Source organism: Ornithorhynchus anatinus, chromosome 8, assembly GCF_004115215.2.
Source record: "Ornithorhynchus anatinus isolate Pmale09 chromosome 8, mOrnAna1.pri.v4, whole genome shotgun sequence".
Lineage (NCBI taxonomy): Eukaryota > Metazoa > Chordata > Mammalia > Monotremata > Ornithorhynchidae > Ornithorhynchus > Ornithorhynchus anatinus.
Window position 1 is genome coordinate 59,430,487 of NC_041735.1, and position 16,001 is coordinate 59,446,487.

The following is a 16,001-nucleotide window of genomic DNA, read 5'->3' on the forward strand; positions in this document are numbered from 1 at the left end:
GGGGATGAACTACCCGTGTTTCCTCCTACTTAAGACTATGAGCGGCATGTGGGCCAGGGACTATGTGTCAAACTACCCCAGAGCTTAGAACAGTGCTTGACTCATAGTAAATGCTTAATGAGAAGAAAAAGAAGAAATAAGATGGAAGAAGAAGATGAAGATGAAATCCCATTGCCTCATCTATATCGCTAGTCAGTGTGTCCGCTAATTCTGTGATAACGTCTGGCACTGTGTTGCCAATCTTGGCTCTTGGCTGTGTGTACGGCTTCCCTGAGGCAGGCTGGTACATTTTTCATTCATTCAATAGTATTTATTGAGCACTTACTCTGTACAGACCACTTGGAATGTACAATTGGGCAACAGAGAGAGACAATCCCTGCCCATTGATGGGCTTACAGTCTAATCGGGGGAGACAGACGGACAAAAAACAAGACAACTTAATCACGATAAATAGAATCAAGGGGATGTACACCTCTTTAACAAAATAAATAGGGTAATAAAAATATGTACAAATGAGCACAGTGCTGAGGGGAGGGGAAGGGAGGGGGGAGGAGCAGAGGGAAAGGGGGGAAAGAGGACTTAATTGAGGGGAGGTGAAGGGGGAGCAGAGAGGGAGCAGAGGGAGCAGAGGAAAAAGCAGAAGCTCAGTCTGGGAAGGCCTCTTGGAGGAGGTGAGCTCTCAGTAGGACTTTGAAGAGGGGAAGAGAGTTAGTTTGGGGGAGGTGAGGGGGGAAGGCATTCCAAGATAGCGGTAGGACATGGGCCAGTGGTCAACAGCGGGATAGGCGTGAACGGGGGACGGTGAGGAGGCGAGTGGCAGAGGAGAGGAGCATGCGGGGTGGGCAGTAGAAAGAGAGAAGGGAGGAGAGGTAGGAGGGGGGCAAGGTGATGGAGAGCCTTGAAGTCCAGAGTGAGAAGCTTTTGTTTCGTGCGGAGGTTGCCTGGTTTTTCTTAAGGGTTTTCATCTGTCAGCCCCCTAGAGTCTGGCTGATTTGACGAAGGCAGATAATCATTTGCATGTCCTTTTGGATATGTGCCTCAAAGCGCAGCCAACTGCAAGCAGCAATTGTTGAATGACTGTCTCTAGGACTGTGGGTGATGCTCCAACTCTGTTGAGATGGAAGAGTTTCCTAGAAGAGCAGAAGTATATTCTAACACCTGCATCAAGACCTCTCGTCGTACCTTCCAACAGAGTCAGTCCTGGGCCCACTACGCAGTCCCAAAGATGCCACATCTGACTCCCTGACAAGTTTCATCAGCGCCGCTTATTGGCTACAGGCGACATCAAATGGCAAGGTAGGATCACAACAAAGACTTATGATGAAATCAGCTTCCTAGCATTGCAGCTCTAGGAGTGTGTGACCACACGATAGCACTAAAAGTACTTTTTTTGCGGTCATGGCCAGAGAGGGCAAAAATGAGTGGGGGAAATCCTCCTGGAGTAGGATTTTGAAAATGGGGACGCTATGATCTGTCAGATTTGGAGAGGCAGGGAGTCCTGCATAGAAAGAGGGACGTAAGCATAAGCAATGTTTTGAGATGGGAGAGTCAAGAGTGAATCTGGTGAGTCATAAGTGAATCACACCTCTGAGAAGAGGGGTATTTCCCTCTGCCTCTTAATCACACAGTTCCTGCTTCTCACCTGGGGGCTGACCTCCCTTTAAATCGCATTGGAGAGGGGGAGACATAGCAGTGGAAAAAAGGACTAAATCTCAGACTCTTGTGTACAGACAGCATTGGGTCTTGGGAAATTCAGAGCATTCCTCTCCATGAATGAATACATACTCCTAGACATGTACACAAGGGTACATCAATCAACAGTACTTATTGAGAGAGAGGACAACAGAGAAGACAAAATCCTTGCCCTCAGGGAACTTACAGTCAAACGGGGTAAAACGGCAAAACCTATACTTAAGTCTCTCCTCTTTCAGTAATTCATGAGGAAGAGAAGACCTTTGCCAAATGCGTACGTTGAGATGCCCTACTGTATTCACTGAATGTTTTCTACACACAGAGCACTATACTGAGCACTTAGGAGAATATAAGATACCAGAGTTGGTAGTCTACTAACATGACCCCTGCTCTTCATAAAAATATTTTTGCAGAAATTAATGTAAATATATACACGTGATTTTTATAAACATATATAATCTGAATCTTTAAGGCATTTATAGAGAATTCTCCCAAAAAAGTTTTCTTCTCCTTTTTCTCCCTAGATCATATTTAACCCCTTCCCTTTCAGAAAAGGAAGGGGCTATTCCCTCTCGGTTAACACCTAAGTCACAAAAGTTCGTTATTACCAAGTCTGTAATGTACTCTCCCTGGGATATATAACCAGAGATTTCTAACCAACCAATTTGTGCAGAAGCTACAAACTGATGGTCCCAATTTTCCAAGAAAATCAGAAAACAGGCTGGAAACAGAATTGCTTACCAGAGGAAAGACCAACCCCTCTCCTCTTCTAACCTAAGCTTCCTTCTACTTCCTAGACCATGGAATGTTGGGACCTTGAGCAGAAAGACTGTGAGCCCGTTGATGGGTAGGGATTGTCTCTATTGCTGAATTGTACTTTCCAAGCGTTTAGTCCAGTGCTCTGCACACAGCACTCAATAAATATGATTGAATGAATAATAATAATAATGATAATAGTGGAAGTGGAATGCTCTTGGTGCTCTTAGGACTAGAATCCAGGTCTCCTAATTGCCAAAGCAGTCCTTTTAATAATAATAATAATAATAATAATAATAATAATGATGTTGGTATTTGTTAAGCACTTACTATGTGCACAGCACTGTTCTAAGTGCTGGGGTAGATACAGGGTAATCAGGTTGACCCACGTGAGGTTCACAATCTTCATCCCCATTTTACAGATGAGGTAACTGAGGCACAAAGAAGCTAAGTGTCTTGCCCACAGTCACACAGCTGACAAGTGGCAGAGCCGGGATTCAAACCTCTGACTCCCAAGCCCGGGCTCTTTCCACTGAGTCATGCTGCTTCCACTTTTCTAAGCACTGGGGTGGATACAAGCAAAGTTCAACAGATGGAAGAATTTATGAAATCTTTTATGCTATTTTTCACAGCCTCAATCAGTCACCTATCTGCAGCACTTCTTCCAACCTAGCACCACCAGTTTCCCTCCAGAAGCCCTTGCAGGATGCTGAAGAAACAGGTGCAAGGAAGTGGAAGCCAAAATAACAGATAAGACCAATAGGAGGGATATTCAGAGGTCAACAAGGAATATTGCTTGCTAACCTCCCTACCGTCTGTCTCTCCCCACTCCAGTCCATACTTCATTCTACTGCCCAGATCATTCTCTACAAAAATGTTCAGACCGTGTTTTTCAACTTCTCAAGAACCTTCAGTGGTTACCCATCCACCTCTGCATCAAACAGAAACTTCTTACCATCGGCTTTAAAGCATTCAATCATCTTGCCCACTCCTATCTCACCTCACCGCTCTCCTACTACAACCCAGTGTGCACACTTCGCTCCTCTAACACCAACCTACTCAACGTACCTCGATCTCGTCTATCTTGCCGCCGACCACTTGCCCACATCCTGCCTCTGGCCTGGAACTCCCTCCCTTTTCATATCTGACATTTACTCTCCCCACTTTCAAAGCCTTATTGAAGGCACACCTCCCTTTCAAGAGGCTTTCCCTAAGCCCTCATTTACTCTTCTCCCACTCCCTTCTGTGTCGCCCTGATTTGCTCCCTTTATTCACCCCTCTATCAGCCCCACAGCACTTGTGAATGCATCTGTAATTTATATTATTGTCTGCCTCCCTTCTAGACTGTAAGCTCATTGTGGGCAGGGAATGTGTCTACCAACTCCGTTATACTGCTATACCGTACTCTCCTAAGTGCTTAATTCAGTGCTCTGCACACACTAAGCACTCAATCAAAATGATTGATTGATAACAGGGACCTAGATGAAGTGACACAATGACTCCCCAGCATCTCCACCCACCTCCATCCAGCCTCTATCCCAACAGCTTCCGGGCAACCTGGTCAAAAGCCAGGCAGGCATCATCAGAAACACAGAAAAGGCGACGTAGACATTTTCTGAAGATTACGCAGGAGCCCAAATAAACAGCAGCAGTTTACTCTCTTCCTTCTAACCCTGGGGCTTGGGGAAGAGAACTGAGAAGTTTCTTCTGAACCTAGTGCTTTCAAAAATGTAATGCACAGCAAGAATGGAGACAATCACTGAGAAGTTTCTTCTGAACCCAGTGCTTTCAAAAAGGTAATGCATAGCAAGAATGGAGACAATCGACTTTCTGAAGATAACTGCATTGTAATGGTTTGAGTCCAGGGACCGCCCCCTCTCCCCCCTACTCCCCCGCCAACAGGCAGAGATAGCTATAAATGAAAATTGTAACCGAGATGGTTCATTCACCAAACTAGACTTCAAATCTAAATTAAACACAGGCCCGGGTCCACCAATGATACAAGTTCATGGTAAAGATGCTAGGCTACCAAACAAGCATCATTCAACACCAGATGAGCTTTTGGGCTTCAGCCAAGAAAACTCTCCAGATCCACAGGGCCACAAACATTCATGTAAATTACAAAGGAGAAAGATAAGGAAACTTCCCTCCTCCCATCCTTAAAATTGGGAATTCAGATGGCCTCTCTGGAAGGGTGACAAATTTCAACAAAGGCACTTAAGACCACTTGATCCTGCCCTTGTCTTATGCTGTCGAGTGGTCTCCGACCCATAGCGACGCCACGGACGCATCTCTCCCAGAACGCCCCACCTCCAGCTGCAATCGTTCCGGTAGTGTATTCATAGAGTTTCCTTGGTAAAAATATGGAAGTGGTTGACCATTTCCTCCTTCCGTGCAGTACACTTGCGTCTCCGCCCTTGACTCTCTCCCGTGCTGCTGCTGCCCAGCACAGGTGAGCCCTACAACCCTCAAAACATACTGAGACAAGAGAAGCCGCTCCCGGAAAGCATCCGTGGCTTTGATCAGATACCTGCAGACCAAAGTTAGCTGTGGGTTAGATAGAAGAAACAGCTATCTCAGAGATAAGGCTATCTACGACCACTAACTTCTACTACAACCCTGCTGCAGGGTCAGAGGACAAAGCGCTCATATGGGAATCAAGAGACCTGGATTCTAATCCTACCCTGCCTGCTGGGAAGGCTTTAACCCAAGAGCACCCAAAGGCATTTCACAAGTTGAGCAGGCCCAAGGGGAATTCTGAGACTAGCTCATGTGGACGGCAAAGACGGCAGTGGCTACCGAGCCAGTCCTCTGTGGCGCATTGGCAGAGAACTGGCACTGTTTTGGAGGTAAATGCTGTACATACAAAATTTTACAAGCGGTAGAAATTGGCTACGCTTCTGCCCGCCTACTTGGTCACTGCATTCTGCGCTCTAGAGGGAACCAGACAGGCAGGCGGGAAAGAAACCTCACAGTCACGAAAGAGAGTGTGAGTGGAGTAATCAATCCCTTCACACTGGTTCTTGGTCCTGATGCCACTTCACTCCTGGTGCCAGAACCTTGGAGGAAAAAGCAACAATGAGCTCTCTGGGCCATTTTCCCCAAGGCCACCCCAGCCAGCAGGGCAATTACCAGCAACGAGACGCCCGGTCTGGTGCGGGCTAATAGAAACAGCACGGGCCTGGGAGTCAAAGGAACTGGGTTCGAATCCCTGCTCTGTCACTTGTCTGCTGTGTGACTTTGGTTGGACGAGTCACTTCACTGCTCTGTGTCTCAGTTTCCAAACTGTAAAATGAGGATTCAACACCTCATTCATAGAACATTCAGAGAAGCAGCATGGCTCAGTGGAAGGAGCCCAGGCTTTGGAGTCGGAGGTCATGGGTTCGAAACCTGGCTCTGCCACTTAGCTGTGTGACTGTGGGCAAGTCACTTAACTTCTCTGGGCCTCAGTTATCTCATCTGTAAAATGGGGATGAAGACTGAGCCTCACGTGGGACAACCTGATTACCTTGTATCTACCCCAGCGCTTAGAACAGTGCTCTGCACGTAGTAAGCGCTTAACAAATACCAACATTATTAACACCTGTTCTCCCTACTACTTGGATTGGAAATCCCACGAGGGACAAGGACTATGTCCAACCTGACTACCTTGCATTTACTCCAATGTTTAGTACAGTGTTTGGCACAAAGCACTTAAATACCACGATTTTTATTTTCAGTCTCTGAACCAAATGTGGCTCACGCAGAAGGGAATGGGACATAGAGGGTGAAGCACCAAAAACCACCTTGGAGGCCTCGGGCTGAAGACGGGGCCCTACCCCACACCCCACTATGGCATAGTCATTACAACCTACTTGAGAGCGGCCCCAGTAGGCTCCATCCAGCCCACTTCTGCTGGGAGGAGGAAGAGCCATCCAGGCATCACCGGCAGGCGGGATATATGGGAGCATGCCAGAAGACCACAGACCTGTTCCCTGACTTCGCGGTCCGGGGTGGGACACAGTCCACGCTGCTCCGACAGTCCGCTCTGTGTTGTTTGAATAGAGGGATCATCGGCCCATTCTGTTCGAGGAGGGAGCTCACACTGGCTCGCGGACAAGAATCCGCTTCCACTCTTGGGGCTTTTAGAAGTGGCAGGTCTTTGAAGCTGGGAGGGAAGGACTTTCATGTCCCCTGAGACTCACGGAGGGAGAGGGGTAGGAGGAGGGGCTCTTGCTTCCTAGAGAAGCAGCGTGGCTTAGTGGAAAGAGCACGGGCTTGGGGCTCAGAGGATGTGGGTTCTAATCCCCGCTCCGCCACTTGTCCGCTCTGTGACCTTGGACATGCCAGTTAACTTCTCTGTGACTCAGTTCCCTCATCCGTAAAATGGGTATGAAGACTGTGAGCCCCATGCGGAACAACCTGGTTACCTTTTATCTACCTAGCCCAGCACTTAGAACGGTGCTTGGCACATAGCGCTTAATACCATAAGTATTATTAATAATTATTATTATTCCATTGGTGGGTCTGGCCAGCAAGGGAGAGGCCACACCCCTGCTGCCCATACCTGGTCACGAGGGCATTGCCCTCTTGCTTCTCTGAGGAAAAGCTAGAGGACGGAAGGCAAGAAAAGGGGGAAAAGACAAACCTGTGCTGTGGGCAGTCTGTGTCATGCTGCCTCTTCTTCCCCTATCCCGCTGCCTCAACAGCTGTTGCTGTGAAGCAGTCAGATGGTGCAATGATGTCATGTGTGGGGCCCCATAAAATGGAGTAGCCATGGGGTCCCAAAAGCAGGGGAGGGCAAGGGAAGAAACAAAGCACTTAAGTTTTGGATTCACAAATAAGCTATGTCAGGAGGTGTTTAAGCTGGGTGAAGGTTCCCTGAGCACCAACTGCCAGAACGTTTTATTTCGGTTTGGCTCTTGTGGGCCAAAAGCCTGCTGATCCCTGCCAAGAGGGCCAACCTTTTGGGCAATGGCCTCTGGCATTCCACTACGCCCGATACCCGAGTCCTCCAGGTGACCAAACTCAGATTCCATATTTGATCCACTCCTCTACTACACCATTCAACTCCAGACCCCCAATAGAAAAATGCCAAGATCCTCAATCTGGCTGGAGACTGGCTCGTGTGGGCTAACGGCCATCAGGGCAAGTCAGAGAGGATGCAGTCTATCTCCAGATCCCATAATCCTCTGCCCTCCCATGAGAGTCCAAAATGATCATCCCAGATAGAGAAGGGAGATTTGGGGGTGTGCCGTCATTCATTCATTCAAATCGTACTTATTGAACGCTTACTGTGTGCAAAGCACTGTACCGAACGTTTGGACAGTACAACAACAATCGGAAACATTCCCTGCCCACAACAAGCTCACGGTGTAGATGTGAAGGGGTACACTGGGCCCCACCTTTCCCACTGGAGCTCATCATCAGTACTTCCTGGGCAGCTACTGTACACTAAGGAACACCGAGCACTTTGGAGCATACAATAGGAGATACGGTCCTTGCCAAAAGTATTAGAAGGGGACAGGGATTGTGTCTCCTTATTCTACTGAACTCGCCCAAGCAGTGATCTGCACACAGTATGCGTTCTATACATACTGCTGATTGATGAAAGCAGTCCACCTAGCCCTCCTCATTTTGAGGACAGACATACTCCCAAAAATTGGGTCATCGTGATGTGGTACCTCATGAAAAGGAATACCCACTCCAGTGTTCTGTTGTGCTGTGCAAGTCAGAAGATGGACCGGGAACATCAACAGAGATCACAGGTATCTGCCAGGCCAGAACAACATATGTAAGCAAAAACCGCATATTCCACACAAGAGGGGGATACTTCAAAAGGAGACCATCTGGTGACAGAGGAGAGAACACAGGGCTCCAATCGCCATGGGCCAAAATTAGGCAATGCACCTGACACACTCTGGGGGTCTGTGTATGCTTTCTCCCAATTTCCCCTCAGATCCCTCACCCTAGTAAAACTCAAAATAGGAAGGAGGCAGCAGGAAGCTCGATTCTAGTACCGCCTTCTGGCTCCAAGAGCCCCCATGACCACAGATGTGGCAGTAACGCCTTCCCCTGAAATTGCAACTTAGAGTGATTTTCATAGAGTGTTCAGATCTTCTGAATCCTGAAGCAGTCTCCCTCACCACTGCCACGGAGAGTTAAGGAGCTGACAGACTGACGTATCAGGTCAAGTGTCGGTAGCCTACAAACCGGGAATCCAAACAGCCTACTCAAGTGAAAAAAGCTTCACTGTTGCTCCAAGACACACTGGAGCACCAAGTCCATCCCAGCCCAAAGTCAATCAAGAGGAAAAGGCTGAGAAAGCTGCCAAATGAACAGCTCTATCAGCTTTTCACTTCCCGGTACACAGGAAGGAGCAACCACAGGTTAATTTCCCCACGGACGGGCTCGGGAGCCTAAAAGCCACTGATTCTACAGAACATCATGGAGGTTCTCTAACTGCTACCTTACAGCCCATCTGAGTGGATACACTGACAGTCCTCTACTAGAGTGTGAGTTCCTTATGGGTGGGGAACGTGACTCTCTCCCAACTCTGTTGTATTCTACTCTCCCAAGCACCTAGTACAGTGTTCTGCACACACTAAGTGCTCAATAAATACCGCTGATAGACTGATAACATAATGTTTGCTCAAACACATCATCTGGCAAGTAGCAATCACTTTAGCCCACAAAAATAACATACAGGCACTGGTTGTATTTCAACCTTTGGCAAGCTTCATGACAAACCTGGCCCTCCTTTGAATCACAGAATCATATTTCTACCTACAATGCTATTAAAGCTCCAGATAAATCAACATCGAGACCAGTATTAATTGAGCACCTACATGCAAAAGGCCAAACAAGACACTCGGGAGAATGCTTAATGGGATGAGACACGATACCGGCTAACAGTACCCTTAGAAGAAGAAGAGGAAGAACTACCTTTCTTCCCAACCCAGGCAGAGTCAGCGAGACCATCCTATGTTCTAGACTTTAAACGGGTCCTGGTCCAATATCGAGCAGCTGTCCAACCTCTGACATTCTAGCCAACACTTTAAGTCTTTGAACCCAATGCTACAGAGCCATTAATCTTGAGATTCCTCAAAGACACCCAGACTATGGCCACCTACTGTACTTCATGGGACAACCAATCCACTCTATCTGCGACTGCACATTCTCGATAGTGACCAGCATCTGCAAAGTGACCACAAGGTCAGCATCCTCTGAGTCACATACGCTACTTTGTAGCCAAACAATCGAGAAACAAGTCAACACAGGATTATGAAAAAACACGACGCTGAAGAATTTTTACACATAAAAAGAAAATAATTAAACTGGGAAACTGACAAATATTGATATGCTTATTAATAAATAATAAGTGGTATTTGGTAAGCACTTACTATGTGCCAGGGACTGTTCTAAGTGCTGGGGTGGATACAAGCAAATCAGGTTGGACATAGTCCCTGTCCCATATGGGACTCACAGTCTTAACCCCAATTTTACAGTTGAGGTAACTGAGGTCTAGAGAAGTGAAGTGACTTGCCCTCGGTCACACAGCAGATAAGTAGCAAAGAAAGCACTAGAACCCAGGTCCTTTTGATTCCCAGACCCATGCTCCCTCCATTTGCCACACTGCTTCTCTAAGTACCACACCATTCAAAAGTTGTATCAAAAAACAAAAACAAAAAACGAACAAAAAAACCTAAATGACCTACCCTCATTAAGCCTTTCAAAGAAACAAGAAACATCAACACAACATAAACAAAAGGTGTCTTTAGTAGACACTATTCCTTTATTCCTTGACGTTCAACTTCGTCCCTTCACTCACGTATCTTAAATTTACCTCTCACCATTATTCTTCATCTCTGTTCCTCCTGGTGACCTGAACTCCTCCCTGCATCTCCCCATTTATAATTATTATGGCACTTGTTAAGCACTTACTATGGGCCATGCCCTGTACTAAATGCCGGGATAGATTCAAGATAACCAGGTTGGCTCACAGCTAACCCCCATTTTTCAGAGGAGGAAATTGAGGCGTAGAGAAGTTAAGTGACTTACCCAAGGTCCCGCAGGCAAGAAGGTAACAATAATAATTATGATGGTATTTGTTAAGCATTACTATGTTCCAAGCACTGTTCTAGTGGAAGCTAGGACAAAAACCCTGGTCCTCTTGATTACCAGGGCCACGCTCTTTCCACTAGACTTCACTGCTTCCTGCCCTCCTCATTAGCGACATTCCTCAAAATGTCTTTCCACAACCCAACTTCCAAACCCAAACCCTACCCTTAAGCAGCACTACCAGCTCTTCCCCCTAAAGACATAAGGGAACTATGGGAGTGTCTTCACCTGCTGATACATAAAGTGCAGTGGTTACATTTCTCATGACTAGCAAAAAAAATTTAGCTACTTACTTCCTGGCTTATATAAACTTAGGAATAGAGGCCATGGATGCTCTAAATACTTGAGTAAGAAGTCATTTAGAAGGATGTGGAATTACCATTTTAAAGTACTAAATTTCAAAGGAAAAAAGTTCTAAACTTTTGAACTTATGATGAAGATCCAATAAATATGATGGGAACAAATATGCCAAAGGGGCCAAAAAGCTCTAACACGGAATACGAGAAATTAAGGATCGAGCTGATCTTTCGAAGGGTTGGGCCTGGCTGTCGATGTGCGCCCAGGAACTGGTTGTGAAAAGGAGCCACATTTTCATGTTGGGAGTGGAGGGGGCTAGAAGGGCCAAAAACGGGCAGAAAGTCACCATTTTAGGGCTTCTCCATCCTTGTTGAAAACGTCAGGCCTCGTCAGAGACCTAAGATCAGTGGTGCTGGAAGTTCCGCTCCAGAGCCGTCAGATCCTCAGCCCCATGGAGTTGGCGACTTAGTACGGCACCCCTTGTTCCTATCACCAACCAGTGGCTGCCTCCCTCCTCTGTTGGGTGTTCCCCTCCCAAGTTTAGGATTCTGGATTCCTTTACTTTCCTACAGGAACCACTGTCCATTCAAGCAGCCTCCAAACCGGGTCAGTTGCCCCATCTTCTCTCAGCAAGAAGAGTCCTGCCTAGGGTACTAAGTCAGGAATCATCAAGAATGGTTGTTTTTTTTTAATTTTTATTCTTTGTTTTGAGAACCACACTAAGCCATTATTATTTCCAGGATAGTTCACCAGCTGAATAACGTGGTTACACAAAAGTCATCTTTCTTCTCATCCACTCTTTCAGATATACCTGCATCGAGTGAGGCAACAGGGTGTTAGCATATCTCCTGCATATGTTAAGAGGAGTTTTGTGACTTCAGGGGACCTTGTGATTGTACAAACAAGTCCATCGAAACATTAACATTTTTACATAGCACGTGTCATCAGACCTGGCAATCCAAGAATTAATGGTAAATTGAGAAAGGAGCTCCAAGATTAACTTTAGGCCTGCACATTCCGGTCTAGACTCTTTAAACACCAAAATCTTTCCTGGAATACTCAATCATTCCAAAAGGATCCACATCAAATTTGCAGGCTTAGCAAGGACATGATCAAGGCTAGTTGAGACTCTGAACTTCAACGAGCCTTGTGAGACTGCACTGGTATTAACAGTATTTAATACTCAAACTGGTATTTGAGCCTTACCCGCTCAAAGTACTGTTAACCTTTGATTCAGAATATTTATCTAGGAGTTGGATGGCAATCAAAATTTCAACCCCAGTTCTCTTGAGGTCAGGGAGCCCTATAGGAAAATCCCCATTTTTTTAAGAACAAAAATGTAATCTAGTAATGATGATGATGAGCATGGTATCTTATGTGCCAAGCACTGTTCTAAGCGCTGGAGTGCGTCATAAAAAGAGAGGAACATGAGCAAGATCACTGAATTCACGTAATATTTTGCTCACCTTGTCTCGAGAAAGACTGTAAAACAGAAAATCCAAACAATGTTGAGAAATGTTAAAAGGAAGAAAAAAAACTGTAGGTAATGACGTATTAAGGAACTGATACACCTCTAACATGAATCAATCTCGACCACACTTCAGGAGACTCAAGGAGAGACCCAAGTCTCCCCCACTCTGGGACGTAAAACGACAAACACCACTGAAACGAGTTCTCTGTGAATCTCGAATTGGAAAATCTATTTTGGAGATTCTTCCACCGCTATTTTGGGTCTGTCCCACTACTTTACTGATGAAGTTTCAAAACGCTGCGTAAATAGCTTTTGCCAGAAAAGTCACGCAAGTAAATTTTAAAAGGGTTGACCTGAATTTATAACATTTTCTCATCTCCCATTTCTAATATGAGTATTAAAATCTCAAGACACAACCAAAGTAGTGAAAGGCATTTCCAAAACTTTAATACCATAATTACACAGCACAAAAACAAAGGTACAGATACTTTATTCAATTCCAGTAACCCTCCACCACCTACTCTTCACTAAGTTTCTGCTTAATGACCTCCCCTTCCCTATTTTTGGCGAGAAACTCAACAGTTAAATTTAACACTAGTTGGACTGAAGTTACAATTTTTTTTTTAACCGAAGTTAAAACGTTTAACTAAGGGAAAATGACAGCACTGACAACATTCACATAATACATCATTGCAGTACAACGTCTACTATGAAATCAACTCACTCCCCAACCCAGAAGACCTTGTATTCAAAAGTTGAAAGTTGACCGGTCCACGAAATGCTAGCCTTTTCTTTCCGGGCGAAGTAGATGGCAAATATACGATCCGTTCTGACTGAAGAAAAATTCTAGGACTGAGCTAGGCACGTTAAATGCGGGGCTACGGGGTTTTAGTTCAATTTCCAAGTTTTTTTGTCTGCTTCCTTACTGACGATTATCGGCTCCCCTCAGGTCTATGTCAAACCTAAGAGTTCAAAGGATCAGTGACCCACGCAATGAATAAAACTGTTCAAGAAAGAAATCTGAATCTCTTAAAAAGACACCTCCCCCCAAACCAAACCAAACCAAAACGAAACGGAACCAAACCAAAAAACAAACAAAAAAGGACCACTTACCTGCCACACTAGTGATCGTAACGGGAACTCCCTGCACTTGCACGCCTGCGGCCCCCAGGTTGGCCACACTGACCGTCTGAAGGTTAGGCACTGACGCGAGCTGAGCGGTGTTCAGGGTGATCGGGGTGCCGGCCACGGCCACGGGGGCGATCTGGGCAAGAGTCGTGCCGCCACTCGAAGACACGGGGGTGATGGTCAGCTGCTGGGGCAGCCCGGCGTTCTGGACTTGCAGATTTGGAAGGCTCTGAATATTCTGAACCTGCACGGTCTGCCAGCTGATCTGTCCCGACGGCGTTAGGGTCGGAGCCCTGATAAGCACCTGAGTTGGACTTACGGCCTGAAGCTGAACGTTCTGCAGAGGCTGTTGCTGAATGGTCTGGATGGTCTGGCCCGACTGCAGCTGAAATGACTGTGGGGGGATGGCCTGGATGATCTGCTGCTGGGGCTGCTGGATTTGGATCTGCTGCAGGATTGGCTGGCCCACGATCTGCACCTGTTGGAGCGGGTTGGACTGATCCTGGGCGTTCTGTAGTCCGTTGGGCTGCAGCGGACTGGAGTTCTGGGCTTCGGATTCGGCGGCGGGGGTCTGAGCCTCTTCGACGGTTCGCTCGGAGCTGCTCGTCGAGGTGCTGGCGTACTGGCCCGCGTCCGCCGAACTCACCAGCGTGTCGCTGCTGGTCAGGGACGTGGCAGCAGTGGTCGTGCAGGTGGAAGAGGAGGAAGGGGACTCCGGCATTGTACTGGCAGACGCCGTGGTGGTCGGGGTGGTGGACGCCAACTGATTCCCATTGGAAGCTCCACTCTCGGCAGGCTGGGCCGCCTGGCCGGACCCCCCGCCTCCTGCGGCTACATTGTTTATGACGGGCAGAGCTAAAGTCACTCCTCCGATGTTTATCGGTAACGTGGTCACGACCTGAGCCTGAGTGCCGGGGATGGTCTGCAACTGCAGCGGTATGGAGACCCCGGACCGAATTTGGACCGGGACGGCCTGATTTGCCAAGTTTTGGGCAAGGATGTTTCCAGAGGCCGTCCGGTTCGCCGCAGTTAGAATAGCTTGATTATTCCCGGCGGGAATGAGTTGGATCTGACCCTGCAAGTCCTGGAGAGACGTAGCATTGGCTGGATTGATCTGAAGCTGCTGACCTTCCACTGACTGAAGCTGCGGGATCACTTGGTACTGCACGCTTCCGCTGGGATTCTGCACTTGGATGACCTGAAACTGCCCGGGGGTCGAAGAATTGGCCGACTTGGTTTTCGTTGGGGACGCGCTCCCGTTGTTGCTGCTGGACGAGCTGGACGAGCTCGCCGGCTGGGCGACGTTATTTTCTTTTGAGGCGGGAGGAGCGGCAGCAACAAGTTGCCAAGCGTTTCCGGCCAGTTGAGTAGTGACCAGTTCTAATTGCTGAGGTTGATTCTGAAGCTGAACCAATCCTTGGCTTGGATCTATAATGATCTGTTGCTGTCCAGTTGCTTGATTTTCACCAGGAGTCCCTATTTTGCTGCATGTGGCTGCCAGTAAAGCCAGAGGAGAAGGCTGAGAGTCCTACCCATAGAAGGGGTGGGAGGTGAGGGGGTGGGGAGGGTTGGGGGGATGGGAAGAAGAGGGAGATGAGGAAAAAAAAAAAGTGGGCAGGATTAGTGAAAGCCAGTAGGTGGGAAGGGGTTTTTTTTTTGCTTTTTTTTGACAGCTTTGAGTGTCCAAAGTTACCCAGGAAGTCACTGAGATCGAAGAGTAATTTGAGTACGCCACTAAGAGATCAGAGAGGCACGAATGAGGAAGTGGATCCTTCTCTACGAAGACCTTTAAAACTGTAATTACTTCAAACTTTTTTTTTTTAATCAGGTGCTATCCAAAGCTATTTATCATCCCTCTCTCCGACTGGGCTCGCCGATGTAGTCGTCTCGGTACCTTCTGATTTCCTGATGTACGTTTCGGTGACGGGGAAGGCTAAACGTGTGAAAATGCTTGCTCTATTTTCAATTCATAGTCCTTGCCCAGTCCCCCAAAAGGATGCTTTAAAATGAAAAATAACCACTGTGGAGCACGGAGGGGACATTTGCCTTGCTCAAATCCTAACGTGGGGGTGGGTGGGGGGAGGGGAGAGGGGGGATTTGTTTTTACCTGGGAGCCCGAGGTTTTGGTTTTTTTATTGTTATTCTCCGGCTCGGAGGTTTTCCCTCCTTCCGTGGCCATCGCCGCCGCCGCCACCGCCGCCTCCTCCTCCTCCTCCTTCTTCTGATCTGCAACAAATCCCCCCCCATCCGACAGGTTAAGATGATGATGATGGTCATTGCCCCCCCCCCCCCAACCTTAACCTCCACAAACCCGCGCTGCCCTCAGGGAGGAGGAGGAGGAGGAGGAGGAGGCGGGAGGGATGGGAGGAAAGAGGGAGGGGGATAGGACCGAACGTGGTTTGAAACCCGACCCATCGGCTCCAGAGCAACACCCAGAAGGAGGTTGTTCCCTCTCAGACATTAAGACAAAACCCGGCCCTCCCTCCCTGCTTCCCTCCCTCGGCCCGTCCCCTCCCTTCCTCCTCCTCCTCCTCCTCCTCCCGCTCCCGCATCTCGA

General features: G+C 47.6%; 1 protein-coding gene across 2 annotated transcripts in view; it reads right to left on the reverse strand.

Annotated features, from left to right (window-relative positions):
- The window catches only part of SP4 (Sp4 transcription factor), a 61,406-nt gene extending 45,746 nt beyond the window's left edge, over nt 1-15,660 (reverse strand). The window contains exons 1-2 of one of the 2 annotated variants that reach the window (XM_039912822.1): nt 15,552-15,660; nt 13,430-14,963 (exon numbers count right to left, since the gene is read on the reverse strand). In XM_039912822.1, the coding sequence (XP_039768756.1) occupies nt 13,430-14,963; nt 15,552-15,623 (1,606 nt within the window). In that variant the 5' untranslated portion in view covers nt 15,624-15,660. Of the gene's footprint in view, nt 1-13,429; nt 14,973-15,551 lie in introns of both variants that reach the window. The other variant, XM_029070464.2, reaches the window with a different exon arrangement.
- Nucleotides 15,661-16,001: the final 341 nt, after the last annotated feature.